Source organism: Cervus canadensis, chromosome 5, assembly GCF_019320065.1.
Source record: "Cervus canadensis isolate Bull #8, Minnesota chromosome 5, ASM1932006v1, whole genome shotgun sequence".
Classification (NCBI taxonomy): Eukaryota; Metazoa; Chordata; class Mammalia; order Artiodactyla; family Cervidae; genus Cervus; species Cervus canadensis.
The window spans coordinates 95,606,632-95,628,147 of NC_057390.1; the positions used below are offsets into that span (position 1 = coordinate 95,606,632).

The 21,516-nt window shown below is 54.0% G+C and overlaps 1 protein-coding gene across 2 annotated transcripts in view; it reads left to right on the forward strand.

Annotated features, from left to right (window-relative positions):
• Positions 1 to 21,516, forward strand: part of HMCN2 (hemicentin 2) — a 185,613-nt gene that overhangs the window by 55,917 nt on the left and 108,180 nt on the right. For both annotated transcript variants that reach the window (XM_043469851.1, XM_043469852.1), the window contains exons 16-22: positions 5,385 to 5,573; positions 6,371 to 6,466; positions 6,756 to 6,883; positions 8,686 to 8,830; positions 12,029 to 12,141; positions 12,265 to 12,424; positions 13,457 to 13,622. In XM_043469851.1, the coding sequence (XP_043325786.1) occupies positions 5,385 to 5,573; positions 6,371 to 6,466; positions 6,756 to 6,883; positions 8,686 to 8,830; positions 12,029 to 12,141; positions 12,265 to 12,424; positions 13,457 to 13,622 (997 nt within the window). The remainder of the gene's footprint in view (positions 1 to 5,384; positions 5,574 to 6,370; positions 6,467 to 6,755; positions 6,884 to 8,685; positions 8,831 to 12,028; positions 12,142 to 12,264; positions 12,425 to 13,456; positions 13,623 to 21,516) is intronic.

Consider the following 21,516-nt stretch of genomic DNA (forward strand, 5'->3'; position numbering starts at 1 on the left):
CAGCAAAGCCCTATTTCTTTGGGGCCCAGGCCGACCCGCCTGCCTTATCCTGTTCCTTCACCTTCAGCCGTTGGTCCGGAGGCCATTTCCCCATGTCAGAGAAAGGAGGTGGCGGGCACCCCGGAGGCAGGCATCTGGGGCAAGGGGCCACTGTGGCCTCTGGCCTTGAGGTCAGGGACGGGGTGGACTGTAGCCCAACACCTGTGTGTCTGGGGAGAGCTGGCCTGGCAGCGGTGGTGGGAAATTGAATTTCCTGCCCATCTGGGTGGCAGCTGTGGTGTGGCCTTTCTGGCCAGCCCGCCAGAGCCTTGCAGGGCTGAGGACAGGGGGCACTGTGCCCAATTCCTGCTGTTCCGCTGGGAACTGGCTTCCTGGAGGTATCGGTGCGGGGACGGTGTACAGAAAGGAGGGCAGCCTTCCCCTGACCAGCCTTTGAGGGTCTCTCCCCTCTGGGCCTGGCATTTGGCAGACAAGAGTCCTGGATTGAGGTCCAGGGTCTGCTGCTTGTTTGGCCAAGTTAGTTACCTTCCTGGGCCTCACCTTCCTCATCTGTAAAATGGGGCTGCTGATGACCGAGGCTTATTCACAAAGTCCTCGAGAGATTTAATGAGAATGTGCTTCACTCGGGACTTGATTGAAATAAATACTCAGAGTACGGCTTGTGCCAGGTGACAAGGGCCTGGTGTGGCAGAGTGAGACAGAGTGGTTGTCACGTGGCTGGTGACCAGGCTACATGGCAGTACCCCAGTGCCCCAGTCCCCCCACCCCCCGTCACCCCCAGAGCTCAATGCTCTTTCTACTATTTTAAAACTGCTCTGACCTAAGTTCCCTTTGTCCTGCTGGTTTCTCTTGAAATGGATGTTCACTCAGCCCTCTTTCCTTCTTTATTTTTAGGACTTTTATTTACTTGGCTGCATCGGATCTTAGTTGTGGCACGCAGGATGTTCATTGCAGTGTGCGGGCTTCTCTAGTTGTGGCATATGGGCTCAGCAGTTATGGTGTTTGGGCTTTGTTGGCCCACGGCATGTGGGATCTTAGCTCCCCTGCCAGGGACTGCCCCTGCATCCTCTGCATGCCAAGGCAGATCCATAACCACTGGACCACCAGGGAAGTCCCCACTCAGCCCTCTTTCTATCATCTCATTTTCATCTCTGCTTCTTATTCCTGACTTGGAAGCACTTGGTTGCTGGGTGGATGAGCAGGGGAGCGGCAGGCGTGCGTCTGTGAAAGCAAACCCCTCCGGCCAGCCAAGGGGAGCAGGAGAGGAACACAGCTGGGCTCTGGGGCCAGCATCCGGCTGCTTCTCCATCAGGCAAGGGCCCGGAGCCCGTGACCCATTTAGGGCTGCTGGACAGCGCTCTGCTTTTAATTTCTTTTGCCATCAGGAGAAAAAAAAAGTGAAGAATAATAAATAGATGACAATGAACCCAGCCTGGATTGTATTTGTCTTTATAAACAGTCATAAAATACAGTTTAAGATTTTTTTTAGGAGGAGAGTCATCCTGTACTTTTGGCCAGTGGAGCTGAGGCTCCAGGCTCCACTGCAGGGTCTTTCTGTGGGGAAAGGGGTCTTCCCAGGAGGGGCTGTGGCAGCCATCCCCAGCCCTGTCTCCTTCCAAGAGACCCTGGAATCCCTCTATAAGCAGGGCAGGGCCTGAGGCCAGCCTCTCCCGTGGTCACCCTGCCCATCGGCCAAGTCTTTGGGCCTGGGTCCCCCGCCCTCCTTCTGGCCAGGCTGAGTCAAGACTGATTAGAGCTCCGTTTCCCAAGCTGGCACATCCCGACAAGCTCTGACTCAGGGCTCTGGGCCATGGGAACTGGGAGGATGGTGGAGGAGACTGGGGGACTGAAGGGTCTCCAGATGATGATAAAGAACCCTAGAACTTTAAGGTACTGGAACTGGGGAGAATATAGTTATCTCTTTCTGGAGGGGGATCCGAGGTCCAGAGTGGTGAGGGGGTTCATCCATGGGTGTCCAGTGGGGCAGAGGCCGTGAAGCGGGGGTGGGGAGGGGCCCTGCCCAGGCTTCAGGCCTTCAGGCTGGTGGCCTTGCCCGGGGGGCCAAGTAAGAGGAAGTCATCACCTCTGTCCATGTCACTTCCTTGGAGGATCCCCGGGGGTGGAGGGAATAGCTCATCAGTGCTGTTAAGTCTCAGCTGTGGCCACACCCTCCTGTCCTGCCCCCGCCCAGGCTGGTGGCTGGCACCCTTCATGGGGCAGTTTTCTCTTCCTGGGTGCTTCCGGTTCCCCACACAGAGCTGCCTCCCTGCAAAGGCACTGCAGCTGTCAGATGATGAGATTACAGAGCGTGGCGGCGACCGTGTGTCTAGCTGTCTCAGGGCACTCACAGCTCCTGCCCCGTAAACCTGCTCAAGGTCGAGGCAAATGGGGCCATTCCTGGGAAAACCTGGTGGCTGTGGAACCAGCTCATCGTCCCTCCCTGCAGAGGGGCACCTGAGAGTCTGAGGAGGGGGCTTGGAGCCTGAAAGCAGAGGTGGCTTAGCCTTGTGGATGGGACCCTGGGAAGGCCATGGGGCTGGCCGCCCACCCTACCTCCAGACGCTGCAGGACAAGCGTGGAGCCCACGGGGGCCCAGCTTTGCATCTCAGTCTCCCATCTTCACAGTAAAGGGGCAGAGGACTCCCGGCTCTGGTGTGCAGGGTTCTGGGGTCCCGCCTTATTTGGAGTCTCCAGTGATGAGCAGGGGGAAGGCGGCATAGGAAACAGAGTCGCAGTTTCAGGGGCGGGATCTGATTCCGGAATTTAGCTGACCGCACCTCTGAGAGAGGACTGAAGAGGTGTGAGTTGCCCCTGAATACCCATGAGATGCAAGGGTGCTGTGGCCGAGAGCTTGGGTCTTCCAGCAGCCGGATCTGGGCTCTGACCCCAGCTCTACCATTGACCTTGAACTGTACCTGGGGCAGGTGTCTTAATCCCTCTGACACTCAGTTTCCCCACCTGTAAAATGAGCTTTTGAATTGTGGTGCTGGAGAAGACTCTTGGGAGCCCCTTGGACAGCCAGGACATCAAATCAGTCAATCTTAAAGGAAATCATCCCTGAATATTCATTGGAAGGACTGATGCTGAAGTGCCAATACTTTGGCCACCTGATGTGATGAGCCACCTCATTGGTAAAGACCTTGGTGCTGGGAAGATCAAGATTGAGGGCAGGAGGAGAAAGGGGAACAGGAGATGAGATGGTTGGGTGGCATCACCGACTAAATGGACATGAGTTTGAGCAAACCCTGGGAGATAGTGAAGGACAGGGAAGCCTGGCGTGCTGCAGTCCATGGGGTCGCAAAGAATTGGACATGACTTAGTGACTAAATGACAACAACAAATTGGGGTTGTGAGAATACCCACTTCGTGAGTTTATTGAGACCATGAATGAAGTCATGTTTCTAAAGTACCACCATCATGCCTGTCACTGAGTAGGCATTCCAGATGCTACGCTTTGATGTGACATGAAAGTCGCTCAGTCATGTCCAACTCTGCGACCCCATGGACCACACAGTCCATGGCATTCTCCAGGCCAGAATACTGGAGTGGGTAGCCTTTCCCTTCTCCAGGGGATCTTCCCAACCCAGGGATCGAACCCAGGTCTCCCGCATTGCAGGTGGATTCTTTACCAGCTGAGCCACGAGGGAAGCCCAAGAATACTGGAGTGGGTAGCCTATCCCTTCTCCAGCGGATCTTCCCAACCCAGGAATCGAACTAGGGTCTCCTGCATTGCAGGAGGAGCTATCAGGGAAGCCCAGAACCCTCTGATAGTTGCTTACTATTATAAGTCAACTGTCCCTTCTTGGGAAGGGAGGTGAAGTTCAGGATTGGGAGGAGAATGGGAAGGAGGGTGTGCTTTTTAATACCCCACAGTTAGGAGGAACAGTGGGACTCTTTGACTATGGAAGGAGAGGGTCAAGAGGCAGCATGAGAAAAATGGGGAGTGAAGGCCTGCGGGAGGACGGAGCTTTGAGTTGGGCCCTGCAGTGCGCTGGGTAGAGCTGAGGAGGCAGGCTCTGGGGTACCCGGCCCTGGAGCTACCTACTCAGGGTGGGGAGAGGGGAATAAGAAAGCTGTATCCCCAGGGCCAGGGCTTTGCAGTACCAGTGACCCCATCTGAGGCACCCAGAGCAGATACTTGCTTGGATTCTCAGTCGCTGCAGCTGCCAGGCTCCAGTGAGAAAGAAAAGCGACGTGCGGGTGGTGTCTGAGCTCGGGTCCAAAACTGTCTTCCTCCTCGCAGCGATTTTCCAAGTTGTGTTTATATCTCCCTGGAACTCCCCTGCTCCCCAAGGCCAAGAGGGAAATTTGATGTCATGATTTGGATGGATGGGGGAGATTTCTGCAGAGAGACGGCGAGAACGAAGGGGTGGAGGATTTTCCTCCATGCTGGATGTGATGGGTTCGGAACAGGCCGGGGTCCTTCCTGGTCAGGGGTCTGGGGACAGGGATCTGAGGGCGTGCCCAGAAGCTGCAGGGAACGGGGCCTGGACCTGTCTGGAGTTGGGCCGACTTCTGGCCAGCAGAAGAGTGGAAAGGATTATGAGTCTCTGTTTGGGGAAATAAATTATTTCAAGGCCCCCCCTCCCATCATAAAAATAAGACAATGCTTAGAAAAAAATTTTTGGAAGAAACACTATAAACCATTAACAGTGGCAAGGACATGGGGTTTGAAGTGTGTGGAGCAAAAATGAAGGATAAACCCTTATGTGATGCTTGAATTTTTTTTATAATTCAGGTGCCCTTGGTTACGTCTGTTATCCTGGCGTAATTATTATGATGGCTCTTTTCACTCTCCAGTGTCCCATTTGGACCATAAAGTCTAAGGTCAAGTTATTTATAGGCCTGTTTTGACTTTGTAGTAGAGATTTATATGCTTATTACAAGATGTTCAACAAGCAGAGAAGGATGTAGCAAAGTAAAGATGAGCTAGAACCTCCCTATGAAGTTGGCTGTTTGGGGTTGTGGAAAGAGAAGCTCTGGTGGCCCAGGAGGAAGGCATGGTGGTGGGGAGGCCCTCAGAGCTGGTGGGGTTCCTGTGGTCAGGCATGACTTGCAGCCCCTCCAAGCTGGCTTCCCAGGAGATGTCATCTGCAGGAGCAGGCGTGTTGCTCCCCTGTATGTCTGGACAAGGCGGGGTCCCCAAGATGCCATGTGGGGAGGACTTCATCCCTCTGAATGCTGCTCGTTCGGCCTCATCATCCCCAGGAGCCCTTCAGGGCTGCACCCTGCCAAGCTCAAGTTGGCATGAGTTAGGTTCTTGAGGGAAAGGCTGGAAGAGGGAAATCCCCCAGCGAGGGGAGAGGAAGGCAGGCCTTGGAACAGTGCCCTTGGGGCCAGGCGGGTCCAGCCACTGGGCAAGGCTGACTGTCACCTCCCTGCAGATGCGCCCCAGCTGTTGGAGCTGCCCCAGGATGTCACCGTGGAACTGGGGAGGAGCGCCCTCCTGGCATGCCGGGCCACGGGGCGCCCACTGCCTACCATCACCTGGCGCCGTGGAGATGACCAGCCTCTGGGGCCCAGGCCAGGCAGCAGGCCTGGGAGGCCCGACTCAGGGGTGCTGTTCTTTGAAAGTAAGAGATTGGGGCTGGGGGAGGGTGGACAGGGGAGACAGGATGGCTTTTGACACCCTAAGCCCCCAGACTGGGCAACTGGGAGCAGGACACTGACCCCAGGAGCTGGCCATGGGTCAGGCTGATGTAGGGTCATATTTCGGCCGAGTGACTCTGGTCATGTCACTCCACTCCTCTGAACCAGTCACACTAGTAATAGTGACGGTACCTCCCACCCTGGTTTAACAACAGTCCACCTTAAGGAGCTACTGTGTGAGTAATACACGTAAATCCCCTAGCACAGTGTCTGACACATATTAAGTGTTATATGTGATAGCCATCATCATCACCATCATCCTCCTCACCACCACCACCCTCATCATCACCATCATCGTCACCACCATAAATCATCACCATCATCTTCCTCATTATCATCTTTATCATGATCAATTCCATCATCACCACCACCATCATCACCACCACCATCATCACCATCACCATTATTTTCACTACTGTGCCAGGCCGGATGCTTAGCACTATATTTGCATCATCTATGGATCCCTCCTAATCATACTACAAGGCGCAGTTATTGATAAATTATCCCCTTTCTACACATGAGCAAGACTAGGCCTTCTCACCTTTCCAAGGCCCGGCTGTATCCCCTATCCTCCTCCTCCCCGCCATCCCAGCCTTCCTATCTGACCTCTGCAGGGCCAGGCTGTGCCAAGGGCGCTGTTGGCACCTGGGGAGCTGGAGCCTGTGGGGGCTGGAGGCAAGATGTGCTCTGACAGTCAGGTCTGCCTTTTCCTGCCCCTCAGGTGTGGTCCCCGAAGACCAGGCCCCGTATATCTGTGAAGCTCAAAATGTCTTTGGGAAGGTCCAGGCGCAGGCCCACCTCCTCGTGACTGGACATGGTTCGCTGTGGATCTGGAGAGGAGGGGTTTGGTGGGAACACTGGGCCCCCCAGGGAGGCCCCCATGGCTGCCTGTCCTTTTGGACAGGAGTGTCCACAGCCAGATTCTCCTAGAGGAGCATCTGAACCCCTACTTTCTGGGTAGTGTGCCCCAAGAAGTGTGCCATTTGACCCTTTGGGATCCCCAATCCTGATGCCTCTCTGGGTTCTGTGGGGAGGAGAGAGAGGGGAGTGAGGGCCTTGGTTCCCACAGGAAGCCAGTGGACCAACACCATCTCCCCTCCCTGCAGCCCCCCCACAGATCGCCAGCAGTGCCTCCACGGTCCGGGTGCTGGAGAGGCAGCCGGTGTCCCTGCCCTGTATCGTCCTGTCTGGGAGACCCCGCCCCGAGAGGCGCTGGCTCAAGGCCGGCATGCCTGTGAGTGCTGGGCCCCTCTGGGTGCCGCGGGCAGTGTTGTGGGGAGGAGGGAACTGTCACATTAACACCTCGACCTCCGCATTGCGGTTCCCCTGTTTGGGAGTGTCTTCTCCCTTCCCTGCCTCTTTCCAGAACTTTCTCTGATAATGCACTAATAGCATCCTTTACCCTCTCAAGTCCTTGTGCTTCATTTGTGCTGCGACTGGGGAGCAGCAGTTTGGTGGGGGCACAGACACAACGCATTCAGCCGTCGCCCCCGTTCTGATGGTTCCACGACAGAGGCGAGATCTGTGCAACTGAGCATGTGCCCGGCGGCCTGGCACACTGCTGGGCACACAGTGGCTGCTTTACCCGCTCCCATTGATCTGGTTTTCTTTGTTGTTGCTGCTGTTTAGTCGCTAAGCCGTGTCTGACTCTTTGCGACCCTATGGAGCCTGCCAGGCTCCTCCGTCCATGGGATTCTCCAGCAAGAATATTGGAGTCGGTTGCCATTTTCTCCTCCAGGGGATCTTCCTTTCTTAGGGACTGGACCTGAGTCTCCTGAATAGACAGGCGGATTCTTTACCACTGAGCCACCTGGGTCCCTCTATTTCCCTTCTCCGTTCACTCCTCCTTTCCCTCCTTTCTCCGGTCAGACATCTGAGGTCCTTGTGCCCAGGAAGTTATAAAAAAGGTGCCCTCACCCCAGAAGACACCCCAGAAGATGCTGGACACCCAGGGGAGGCAGCAACTGTGTGGGCAGACTGCTGCCCTGGTCCCGTCCCTGCTGTCCTAGCCCCTGATGCAAGAGGACAGGCAGGGTCCAGCTCGCGGAGCGGGCAGGCTTTGTGGAGGCCGATCACGTGGGTGCCCCTCTGCAGGGTCACCAGGAGGAGGACCTGCCTGGGCACACGGGCTGGGGCAGGGAGCAGCATTCCCCAGGAGAATCCGATAGGCATGAGGGGAAGGGGTGGCCCTGGGCCTCGTCCACGCCAGGACAGAGAGTGACCAGAGAGGCAGAGTCTGTTTTAGCTCAACGGGGACACTGGGTGGGCCTGCTCCTGCCCAGATGCCGGGGGCAAAGAGCAGAAGCCCCCTCAACTCACTCATCCCCAAGGGGTTCCAAGACAGCCCGGGAGCCTCTCCCAGAACCCGAGGGCAGAATATGCAGCCAGGCTCGAGGGACAGAGACAGGGAAGCCCAGAGCGGGCTCACCTGGCGGAACGGTCCTCACCAAGGATGGACTGGCTGGGCATCTCTGCAGAGGTGGCCCCAGGCCCCATTCTGGACCAGCTTCCCCTGCCCCACCCCGGTCCTGATGGGGACACACCTGGCCAGCCACCAGGAGCCGCTCTCCCTGGGACCACAGCTGATGCGGCCGCACCTCCGCTCCACTCTGCACAGCTTGGTTCTCTCCCCGAGGACGGGCTGTCCCTCCTCTCTCTGGCCTTGGTGTGGACAGGCCTCGGAGCTCCAGTGCTGACTCAGTGAAGGCTCTGGCCCCAAGCCTACCCTCCTAGGAGGGGCTCCTCTCAGCGTCCTTGGGTCAGGTGTCCTGCCCTGGACCAGTGGACCTTGGGCGAGCAGGGTCAAGGGTATGCCGGGGGTCAGACCCACCTGGCCATGAGGGCCTGTGGGGGCTCATGACTACCCGGGAAGAGATGGGAATGTCACCCCCAGGCCCCCCACCCTCTCTGCAAACCCCTGGCCTCTCTATCCAGGCTGTTCCATGCTGGGCTAGTGGGCAGTGAGGTTTCTGGAGTTCTCTTAGCAGCTCTGAGTGGGGCCCTTGGTCCAAGCTGATTCTTCTTCGCCCACACCAGCTCCCACCGGGCAGCCGGCATTCCGTCCGGGCAGACGGCAGCCTCCACCTTGACCAGGCGATGCTGGAGGACGCCGGCAGGTACAGCTGTGTGGTCAGCAACACGGCTGGCTCTCAGCATAGGGACGTGCAGCTGGTTGTCCAGGGTGAGTCCTGGGCTGGAGGCGGGGGCAGCTGGGGTGGGTGACGGCGCCCAAGGGGACCTTGATCCTGAACACCTCTGTTTAAAGAGATTGCACACACAGTACATATTCACTGTAGGAAATTTAAAGACTGGACCAAAACACTCCCCCCAAACCAAAAAACTCCAGAACAAAACCAACCTTCCATAACACCAGTAACTAAGAAGAACTGGAATAATCTTACATTTGTTGTGTATCTTTCATACTTTATACACACATGAGCTTCACATGTACACATATACACAATACATGCTGTATATATATTTATACACGTTTATATAAATGTACATATACTTTAACATGTACATTATAAATATTCTTTATATATGTTGTATATAAGTTATTTTGCATGATATACATTCTGTATATAAATTATGTATAAATTCTTTGTATACACATACATAGAAATATTTAGAAACCAATTGGAGTAATATTACTGTCTTGCAACCCAAGTGTTTCTTGTGACAATATATGACGTGTTTTCTGCTAGTAAGACTCAGACTGCGTGTCCCCTGTCTGGATGAACCAGGTGTATCTAACCTGCCCCCCAACCCTGTCCAGTGTCACCTGCGTGAACACCTGGGGATAAACGTCCTGAGGCCCCACCTTTGCCCATGTGACCAGGTCTTTCCCTAGGATACACTATTGATGTGGAATTGAGTTTTGACTCACGGAGACGGCACATTTTTAGGGCTTTTCGTGTATTTGCCCAGTGACTTTCCCATCCACAGGGTGGGAGGGTCCCTGTTTCCCTTCACCACCCAACCAGGTACCACCATTCTTTTTAACATAAAACAAGAAGTTTAAGTCCAGTTATGTTTTGTTACTCACCGCATACATCAATATCCTCTTTTTATTTGTTTCACTTGTTTTATTAAACCCCTGAGGGATGAGTGGGAAGAACTCATCGTTCCCCATTTTGTAGTGGAAAACCCAAGCTCAGAAGGAGGCTGGGTCTAGCACCCAGCTGTCCTGTCTCTTTACACTTCTGGTTAAAAGTAGGGTATGTGTCACATCCAGACCTCTAAGAGGGTGTTAGTTTTTAAGAGCCTCCACGCTCTGAAGTTAAGGAAGCTGAGGCTCCAAGACAGAGGTAACTCAGCAAATCATACCATCAGCAAGGGCTGCCTCTGCAGAAAGCCTCCCCCTCAATTCCTTCCCTGCACACAGCCCCCTCTGTGGGGGTAGCCATCAAGCTCTGCCCTCCTGGCTCATTTCACTTCCATTCAACAAATTCTGATTGACTTGCTGGCTTTGGCCACCTGGGAGAATCCAGAAGGGCATTCCCCGGAAAGAACTTAGTGTTACCGTCAGAGCCCTTGGCTTCTGGCCTTCCCTCCCAGGTCTGATTTCTCCATGCCTGGTTCCCTTCCCCTGCTCCTCCTGCAGACAACCCCCCCGCCCCGCCCCATTTTAATGCCTAAAAATCTGGATGGTTCCCAGGATGGATTCTTCACTTGTTTTCAAGTTCACTGTGTCCTGTGAACATTCTTTTCCGCCACTTCTCATCTGTCCATCCCCAGAGAGTGAGCAGGGAATTGAGGTTAATTTAGCTTTTTTTTTTCCTTTTTTTTTTTTGCTGATCAAGGAATACGGGTACCAAAAGATTAAGTGATTTATCCGAAGTCCCACAGTGAAGAAACAGCACAGCTGGTTCCTAGACACAGGCTGCGCTCTGTCTGGGACATGAATTTACAGCAGCGGTGGCTGTATTCTCCTGCTAAAATGTTATTTTTAAAAATCATGATAAAATATACACGATATAAAGCTTACCATTTTAACCATTTTAAAGTGTGCAGTCTAGTGGCATAAATTAAGTCGCATAAGTGGCATTCGCGTTGCCGTGCCACCAGGTTCATTTGCCCAGCATGCATGCTTGTGCGTGCTGCCGCTTCGGTCGTGTGCGACTCTTTGCGACCCGATGGATCGTAGCTCGCAAGGCTCCTCTGTCCATGGGATTCTCCAGGCAAGAATACTGGAGTGGGTTGCCATGCCCTCCTCCAGGGCGTCTTCCTGACCCAGGATCAAACCTGTGTCTGTCTCCTGCATTGGCAGGCGGGTTCTTTACCACTAGCGCCATCTGGGAAGACCCTTGCCCAGAATGCAGCAAGCCAGAACACTGGGATGCTGAGGCTTACTGCAGAGAAAGGGTGTGTTTACAAGGCAGTCAAGTGAGGAGACAGGAGAATAAATCTCAGATTGGCCTCCCCAAAGGCCAGAGGCCTAGGGTATTTATTAAAGAAGTAGTGTGGTCTTAGGCGTGGGAAAAGGTGACTGCAGGCAGGGAAGGGGCAAGGTCATCAGTGTTCTGTGCAGGTGTCCCTGGGTGACTTGCTTCTTCATGAGATGCATGTCCAAAAATGGAGGCGCCTAGCGTGATCTGAGGGTGGGGCTTTTGGTCCTCTGATGTCAAAAAGTCACCTATCAGACACCTGCGTAGACCCAGTTTTAGGGTCAGTGGTCCCAATCAGTCTTAGCTGGCTTGTACTTTAACTAAACACAGCTGACTTCCAGTTGTTTTCCTGGGAAACAACTCAGACAAACATCTTATTGTTTAGGCTACACGAAGCTTGGAGGATATGCAATTTGCAACGAAACAATTAAGCGATCTTGCTCAGTGAAGGCGGGCTCAGGCAGAAGGGTATGCAGCAAGCTGTAAGATAAGCTCAAGAATTTCTGTTAGTTGCCGGTATTGTTAACTCCATGGGGCTCAGTTTGGGGATGGGTTTTTAACTCCATGGGACACAGTTTCACAACCATCACCACCACCGTCCGTCTCCAGAACCTTTTCAACTTCCCAAGTTGAAACTGTACCCACCAACTCTGCATTTCCCCTCCCCCAGCCCCCGGTCACCATTAATTCTGTTTCCTGTCTCTATGAATTTGCCTGTTCTAGGTATCTCCTATAAGTGGAATCTTACACTACTTGTCCTTCCATGTCTGGCTTATTTCACTTTGCATAATATTGTCAAGGTTCCTCCATGTTGTACTATGTATCAGACGGTTGTTCCTTTTGTAGGGCTGAATAATATTCCACACATACACATCACATTCTGTTTATCCATCACCCTCTGATGGCTACTTGGATTGTTTCCACCTTTTGGCTGTTGTGAACAATGCTGCTGTGAACTCTGGTTTATGAAATTGGTTTGTTTTTGAAAGTGCCACCTAGAATCCAGCCCACTGCCACCCACCATATCACCAATGAAGGCGTTCCAGCCTCTCTCCCCTGTGTAGCCTCAGGAGTTCCCACCCCCACCATCACCTGGACCAAGGTAGGTGAAGCCTGTTACCATAAAGGTAACCAGAGAGGTAGGCCCAGTGATCATGGGGAGAGGAGCGATGCAAGTTGCCGTGGGAGGTGGGCTCTGCTGATGTCACCTGTGACTCTGCTGCAGGAGACCAATGCCCTGGCCTCTGGGGATCCCCACTACAACGTGAGCAAGGACGGCACCCTGGTCATCCCCCGGCCGTCTGTCCAGGACGCAGGGGCCTATGTCTGCACAGCCACCAATGCAGTGGGCTTCTCCAGCCAGGAGATGTGGCTTTCTGTCAATAGTGAGTGATGGCCACCCCTGTCCTAGGAGAGGGGCTGGGCAGGTGTGGAGGCAGGGGCATGTACAATCTGACCTCCCCTGCATCTTCCTGGCACCCTGTCAGCAGCCCTGCCTCTAAATGCTTCCTGTCTGAAGATCAAAGCTGTCCCGCCTCTGAGGACTGTCCCCAGCAGTGTGGCCACGCTCTAAGAGTGGCTCCAGCTCAGTAACTGGATGGGGAGGGGGAGAGACCTTCATGTTGACAAGCCGGGGAAAGACACAAGGCCCTAGACTGGACTCCCACCCCTCAGCAGCCCCCTTGCCCACCTTTCTCCACGACTCTTTGACTCTTCGTGCCCAGAACCTCTGGCCACTTTTCAATTTCTTAAATGATCCGTCCTACCTCAGGGCCTTTGCACACACAGTTCCTTCTGTTGGCATGCCCTTCCCTCACTCCTGGTCCACTGACTTCTCCCATCAGTCAGATCTCAGTGCTTTCTGATCCCTCGGGCTGAACTCTCTGGAATTTCCCCTTCTTAGTGCCCATCACAACTGCCATTGAATAATTAATTGTGTACTGAACTGTTTGGAGCCAGGGTTCCCCTCGGGCCCTAAGCACGGAGGGAGACTGGGCATCAGCTGATGGTTAATCCCATTTATTCCTGAGGATAAATGGGATGATCCAGGCCAAGAAGGGAGAGAAAGGAGGGAGGAAAGAACCTGCCAGAATGTCCCCGGGGAAGGGGAGCAGGATGGAGAGAAGCTAGAGGAGTATAGATGTTGGGGCAGGAAGGACCATGTTGGGGTCAGCAAAGCAAGATGAGCTTCCAGAAGGAGGGTGGGGTGGACAAGCAGAGGGGAGGCTGGGGGAAACCATCAGATCTGAGTCCAACCCGAAACCTACGCTCTCCCGATAGAGCAGAGCCCACCTTCCTCTGCACCTCCGGGGTGGCAGTACCACCTCAGCTTCCTAGGGGAGCCACGCTGGTCCTCTGCGGGCCGCATCCCATGGCTTCCCACCCTGCTCATACTCCCTGCCTGCTTCCGCCAACAGCCAAGCCCAGGATCCTCGTGAATGGGTCACATGAAGCAGACAAGCCTCTGAGGGTCACGGCCAAGGCTGGTGATGAGGTGATCCTTGACTGTGAGGCCCAGGGCTCTCCACCCCCACTGGTCACCTGGACCAAGGACTCCCGCCCCATGCTGCCCATGACCGACAGGTAACCCCAGCTGCGTGGCCTCGGGTCAGGGGATGGACAGAGCTTGATGTTTGGGGAAACTGACCTCAAGGTGTCCAGTGACCCAGCTGGTGTGTGGGACCCTGTGTATGGTGGGGGGCGGGGTATGCAACTGATTCCACGGGCAGTGCTTTCCACCTACTGGCCTCTAAGGGAGCATGGTTGCCCTTCAGAGGGGCGAGGCCTCTGAAATAACACGCATACGGCCCTTCCCGCACAGCCAAGGGGCGCTGCCTGCAGGATCGCCTCCTATCTGCTCAGCAGCCCTTGCTACCTGAGTGGAAGTGAGGCTCAGCCAGGTGGGGTGAGCTGCTCGTGGTCACTCAGCTAGCAAAGTGGAACGCCATGGTTGGGACCGCCTTCCTGAGCAAGACATGTGCTCCATCCTTGCCTGCTCCTCCAACCCGGTGTCTGGCAGCCGGGCTTTCAGGGGTCCTGGGAGTTGAGGGGAGAGGGAGGAGGCTGCTCTTCAAAGCCAGGCCAAACCCCCACGCTTAGACAGGGATGTAGGGCAGGGTGGTTCCCGACAAGAATGCCTCAGAACTCCTGGGGCCCTTGACTCTCGCGGGGTGGGGGTGGGGCGAGGGGGCAGCTCCAGCTGGTGACATCAGTCCTGGCGAGGTCTCTGAGACGTTCCAGATGGAGAAGGTCTCAGAGTAGCCTGCGGTGCAGCCTCCACCCCGCCCCCCCCAACACCCACACATGGGGCTCTGCTCTCCGAACATCTGTTTGGTGACCCTCCCAGTCCTGGAAGCATGCACACCTGAATGGGGCTGGGGTCCGTGACCGGGCTGGTTCTGTGCCGCCCCCACCCGCATGCCCTCCGGTGTCTCTGGCGGCTCCGTGTTGTGGGTGGGCGTGGGGGCCGGAGGAACCTGCCTCTCTCCCCAGAAAGCCCGGTCCTGGCTCCTTGGCTGGACAGCCGCCGGCGGGTGCTTGTTTATTTCTCGCTTGTTACTGAAATGGAGAATCGCAATTCCCATTTGTTCGCCCCTCCTTATTGTGATACGTTAATAGATCAGCCGGGAGCCATAAATCTGTGAAAGCTGCTTTTGCAATCCTAGAGTTTTGTTCTGTTCTTTCTCCCTTGCCCCCTCCACTTCTTGCTGGCTTATGGCTTTCTCTTGAGATTTATGAGATTCCGGGAGTTCACCTACATGAAGAGGCAAAATGTGCCAGGCGGGGTGGGGCTGGGGTGAAGGGCGAAGACTCTGGCATTAAATCAGACCTGCCTGCGGATGCTGACTGCTTATGTATTAGTCATGTGGCCTCAGGTGGCCCCTGGCTCCTCTTGGCCTGTTTCTCCATCCGTAAGGTGGACACGGTTTAAATCCTGCTTTCAAGATACAGTGATGAATGTGCGATGTTTGGTGCATTGTGAGCGGTGGAAAATCACCCCCTTTGATATCATTTTCCTGCTGCTGCTGGAAACTAAAGCACCATTTCCAGCTTTTAAAAAATTATCATCATCATATCTATTATCCCATTTAATTCTCACTGACTTTTTTCAATAGGAAAGCTTTATTGAGATATAATTCACATGCTTTCCAATTATATGTTTTTTTAGTAAGTTCTAAAGTTGTGTAACCATCATCACAATTAATTTTAGAACATTTCCAGCACCCTCCTCCATGAAAATATCCCCACACTGGTTGGCGGCCACTTCTCATCCTTTCCCCACCCCAGCCCAGCCCTTGGCAACCACTCATCTGCTTTCTGCCTTTGGATTGATCTGCTCTGGATGGTTCACATAAATGTAATCATGAACAATGTGACTTTTTGCGTCTGGCTCCTTTCACTGAGAACCATGTTTTTGAGGTTCCTGCGTGTTGTAGCAGGTGTCAGGACTTCATTCTTTTTTATGGCTGAATAGTATTCTGTTGTGGTGATGGACCACCTTTTGTCGATTTATTCACCAGCTGATGGACACTTGGTCTGTGTCCTCTTGCTGGCAATTGTGAATAATAACTTCACCGACTATTGATTGTATCTTAGCTTCATTCGTGGGTTCTGCGTCCCTGTGGTTCTTTGGGCCTCCCAGTAGCATCTGACAACTTCCCCGAACAGAATAGAGCTCAGTTTTCTTACCAGACACAGTTCCCTTAGTCCCATGGCCATTCAGCCAGAAAATGCGGATTTGAAAAACCCATGAGGCAAGGATGGGCTTCCCTGGTGTCTCAGCTGGTAAAGAATCCGCCTGCAATGAGGGAGACCTGGGTTTGATCCCTGGGTTGGGAAGATCCCCTGGAGGAGGGCATATAAACTCACTCCAGTATTCTGGCCTGGAGAATCCCCATGGACAAAGGAGCCTGGTCAGCCATGTGCTCGAAAAGAGTCGGACACGACTGAGTGACTGGGCACACACACAAGGGGAAATGTCTGGAGGAGGGATAGCTAGGGAGCTTGGGATGGGCATGGACCCACTGCTACCTTGAAAATGGATAACCAACAAGGACCTACTGTACAGCACAGGGAATTCTGCTCAATGTTAGGAGACAGCCTGGCTGGGAGGGGAGTTTGGGAGAGGATGAATAGATGTATACCTACGGCTGAGTCCCTTTGCTGTCCGCCTGAAACTATCACAGCATTGTTAATTGGCTACACCCCAATATAAAATAAAAAATTAAAAAAAAAAAAAAAAAACCCGTGGGACGCACACACGAAGCACTGATGGTGGTGGGAAGTGGGTGGCCTTGCTGTCCGCTGCTCTTCCCCACTTCCTCCTCCATCTTTTCCATCTCCCAGGGACACGCTGCTGCTCCCGTCACACCAAGGCTCAGCTTCAAAGCTGGCATTCTGGTTGCTTCAGAACTTACTCTGATGAGTCGTGGGCAACCGTCTACCTCCAGAACCTGAGATCCTTCCGCATGGCTGAGCCACGCCCCTATTCGGCCACACCCCTTCTGCCTGGCTGAGCCTCGCCCCTACTCTGCCCCACCCCTTCCGCCTTACTGAGCCACGCCCCTACTCTGCCACACCCCTTCTGCCTGGCTGAACCACGCCCCTCTTCTGCCACACCCCTTCTGCCTGGCTGAACCACGCCCCTACTCTGCCACACCCCTTCCGCCTGGATAAGCCACGCCCCTCTTTTGCAGTGGCCCCTTCCTCTGTCCTCTGCTGATAGAGGGCAAGGGGAAGGCTGAACTGCATGGGCTGCCCAGGGCTTCTCTTTCCTGATGCTGTGCCGACCCTGGCCAAGGAGTTGTGGTCCGGGTCACCAGCAGACCTCCAGCGCTGGTGCTCCATGGTGACTCTGGTGCAATCAGGGTTGAGTTCCACAGTGTGGCTGAGCCTCTAAGGCCTCTTCATCTTGGGCGAGCGGTTGCCCTCTTCTGCTGGCCATCCTGGAGGTGGGTGGGGTGGGCAGGGTCATGCACAGTGCACTGAGGGAGGAGACAGAAGCCATGGGGGGTGGGGAACCAGAATCCTGACTTTCCTTCTCCTGGGAGGGCCCTAACATACACACACACACACACACAGCACACACACACATGTGCATGTGCACAGACACACATAGACATGCACAGACACCTACAGACATGAATATAGAAGGACAGGCACAGAGACACAGACACATGGCCATGCACACTGCATAGACACAGTCAGTTCAGTTGAGTCACTCAGTCGTGTCCGACTCTTTGTGACCCCATGGACTGCAGCACGCCAGGCCTCCCTGTCCATCACCAACTCCCAGAGCCTACTCAAACTCGTGTCCATTGAGTCGGTGATGCCATCCAACCATCTCATCCTCTCTTGTCCCCTTCTCCTCCCACCTTCAATCTTTCCCAGCATCAGGGTATTTTCAAATGAGTCAGTTCTTCACATCAGGTGGCCAAAGTATTGGAGTTTCGGCTTCAGCATCAGTTCTTCCAATGACTATTCAGTACTGATTTCCTTTAGGATGGACTGGTTGGATCTTGCTGCCCAAGGGACTCTGAAGAGTCTTCTCCAACACCACAGTTCAAAAGCATCAATTCTTCAGCACCCAGCTTTCTTTATGCTCCAACTCTCACATCCATACATGACTACTGGAAAAACCACAGCTTTGACAAAACAGACCTTTGTGGCAAAGTAATGTCTCTGCTTTTTAATATGCTGTCTAGGTTTGTCATAGCTTTTCTTCCAAGGAGCAAATGTCTTTAATTTCATGGCTGCAGTCACCATCTGCAATGATTTTAGAGCCCAAGAAAATAAAGTCTGTCACTGTTTCCATTGTTTCCCCATCTATTTGCCATGAAGTGAGGGGACCAGATGCCATGATCTTCGTTTTTTGAATGTTGAGTTTTAAGCCAACTTTTTCACTCTCTTCTTTCACTTTCATCAAGAGGCTCTTTAGTTCCTCTTCGCTTTCTGCTGTAAGGGTGGTGTCATCTGCATGTCTGCATATCTGAGGTTATTGATATTTCTCCCGGCAGTCTTGACTCCAGCTGTGACATAGACACAGACACATTTATGGACAGGCACACAGACAGACCAGGGAGGCAAGTGTGAGAGCACATGGACACACACATATCAGGCTTCTGGGCCAAGATCAGGCATGCCACTGCTTTCTCTGGAGATTCTATAGAATATTCTGAACTCAGGAGACTTGACCTCCTGAGTCAGAAAGTCCTGATGGAAAGAAAACATAGTAGGAACCTGAATACCCCTGAAACTCTAAAGCACCCACCTGTGTCCATGACCCCTTCTAATGTATTCTTACAGATGCTTTTATAGAATTCAGCTGAGTGCATCTTCTATCCTGCCCTCATCATTGATTTTTCCACATTTTCCCACATTTACCCATTTCCTAGATTCATCCTGACCCATGTCATTGCTTTTCATTTAAAGGGCAAAATAACATTCCGGGCATTCAGCTCTCATGGTTGCTAAGCTCTTCCTCTGTTTGAGGCAGATGCACTGTTGCCAGTTTTTGGTGATAATAAATGGGGCTGTTGGAACGTCTTTGCACAAATGCTTCTCTTTATCTCCTGGATCATTTCCTTGGGGTAGAGCCCCAAAAACCGAGGGCTGAGTCCAAGGCTGGGAATGGCCACCGTGTGCCTCTTACCCTGTGGGACTGCTGTTTGGGAAAAAAAAAAAAAAACATTGTCGTTGTGAATTCAAAATTGAAGTCTACAGGGTTTATTGAGCACCTTTGTGCCCAGGATTGTATAGGAAGAGAAGACCTGGGTCCGGACTGTGTGTGACGTCAGGTGGCAAAAGACCTTGAGTACCCTCCCAGCCGTGCCCCCAGCTCCCTGAGTGAACTTGAACAAGACCTTTTCCCCTCTCTGGGCCTCAGTCTTCCCATCTGAGAAATGAAAGAGTTGAACAGGCGATGGTGGCGGGAGAGCGCCTAGTGACTCTGGTCCCTTGACTCAGCCTGGGGATGCTGGGGCGAGGCGGTGTTGCTAGGCAACAGTGTTTGTTTGTGGTTCTGATGCGTAGCTGGGACAGCTGCAAGTGCTCCTGGCTCCGGCTCTGGCTCCCGGGGGCAGCCGGCCAGGATCCACACAGGGCCAGGCCAACCGCGTCGGGGGGAAGAGAGGGAACAGTGAGAGAATGGAGCGTCCAGGGATGCTGCAGGGCAGTGGGACACTCACTCCCCCTCCTGGCTCAGAGGAGGGGAGGGGGCTGCACCTGGGTTCTGACGGTCCAAGAGAAAAGCTACTCCCCATCGCAAGCCAATGGCCTGGCAGGGACTGCCCAGGGGCTCCCCGTGGGGGTCTTTACCTGGCTGGATCTTCATAACTCATGCCGATTCTTAGCCTGGTGTCTGGGTGGCCCATGCACAGCATGACTTCATCCCTCTGGGTCTCAGTTTTCTCCTCTGCAAAAGGGGAGATGACTGGGTCACCCCTGCCTCGGGGTGATCTGCCTGCCTTGCAGGTTTGGATTTGGGGAGTTTCAAGTGTCCGTGGAAGTGCTGAGCTCCACGGTGGCGCATAGGAAGCATCTGAGTGTTGACAGCCTCACCTGTTAGCTGTCTCAGGGTTTATGTTCCCGGGCTCAGGGGCTGCGCGTTCACCCCCGTGCTCACATATTTTGCTTGGCCCTTCGATTGGTGTCAGGCCCCACTTGCTGAATTGTTCCAGCTTGTGGTTTCCGTTTGGAGCTTCCTTACAAAGGTCTATGATATGCCTGAAGTGTGGATGGGTGAAGGCGCTCTTCAGGCTGAGTGGTGCTGGGGGTGGGAAGGGGGGCAGTCCTTGCCCCCGGGCTCAGACCATGCCCTGGCCCAGCAGACTCGTGGCCAGCATGTTAGTGACATGCGGTGGGCATCTGTTGGGCGCTGCCCAGCTCTGCTGTGCACTGTGGGTGAGGATCAGCCTCTGGCCGGCTCGGTTCTGCAGTGGTGCTGTTCATTCATTTGACAACCTCCTCCCAGAAGGCTCTGATTGCAGAGGAGGCTGGATGGACTGCTTAGAAATGAGGGCAGCAGAATGAGCATGGGATCCAGCAAGAGGGACTGGGTGGAAACCAACCACCCAGACTCCCAGCAACCTGAGGACGGGCGACATCCACTCCGCCACAGCAGCGGCTAGACCACCTTGAACCCAGTGGCTCTTTGGCAGATGAGTGAATCAGTGAATAAACAAGCAATCGGCAGAACTTGGCTCCGTAGAATTCAGAGCAGGGGAAGTATAACTCACCTGCCTGGTCTCATCAGGGAAGGCTTCCTGGAGGAGCTGGAGGCTATGCTTCCTTGAAGGGGATCTGGGAGGCAGGAGAGCAGTGCTGAGACAGGATGGGGTGTGGGAAACACTGTGAGCAAAGCTGGGAAGGGGTGTGTGTGTGTGTGTGTGTGTGTGTGTGTGGACAGGGACAGTTGGGATTTGCCATTAAATATTTATCGAGCACCTGTTATGGGCCAGCACCTGTGCCAAGGGCCAGGGACATGGCAGGAACCTGGGCACACCTGGCCCCTGCCCCCACAGAGCCATCAGAGAGCGACAGGCAGCTGCAGGGGTGATAAATGCCATCGTGGTTCCAGGAGCCTTTGTGTGAGAGCAGGGGTCCACCTGGGACAGCAGAGGCAGCTGCCTGGAGAGGAGACCCCTAGCTGGGTTGCAGCAAAGGTGTGGCCTGGGATTTGCACTTTCTACCCAATGCCCTCTGGTCTCTCCGGGCAGGTACGTCCCCCTTGGAGCTCTCAGGGCCAGGGAGACCCGGCAGGGTAGGTGGATCTCCCCCGCACCGTCCCCCACCATCTGCGTGGCTGTGTGAACCTCACAGCCAGCAGCCAAGGCTGAAGTCCAGTGCGTGTCATAAACAGGAAATTCCCCTCGAACCTCTCTGCGTTTTCATCTGGGCGCCACTTGGAGCCATCTGGCTGCTCTCACCACGATGGGAGTCTGCTGCTAATTACACCACACCCGGCCACACGGCAGCCCTCTCCCCAATTCCTCCCACCTCGCCCCTGCCCATGCCCACCCCCATTCCTGGAGGTTGTAGCCCCCAAACCTCAAGGATCCTTGGGAACATGGAGAAAGAGAGAGAGTGTGCAAGGGGCATGGAGTTTGGGTGGTTCAGAAGGGCTGCCCTGGAACCCCCAGACCTCCAGGTCCTCTCTGATCTATCTCAGGCCCCACACCTTTGTCCTAAGTCTGGTCTGAGTGGGGTCTGCTCTGTGCCAGGTCTGGGCTAGGTTCTGGGGATACAAAGGCAAATAAGGCGGATGGAAATGTGTTCTCTTAGGGCCCGCAGGTGACAGGTGGTCACAAGCCAGTGTGGTGAAGGCTGCGATGGAGGGGTCTCTAGAGGTCTCAGCTTGACCATCTATAAGATGGAGTCTCCCTTCTCTCCATCTCCTCCTCTGTGATATAGCGAGCAGCCTTCCCTTTCTAGGAAATGACCTGGGGCTCATCATGAGAAAGACAAGAGGCCTGTTCTA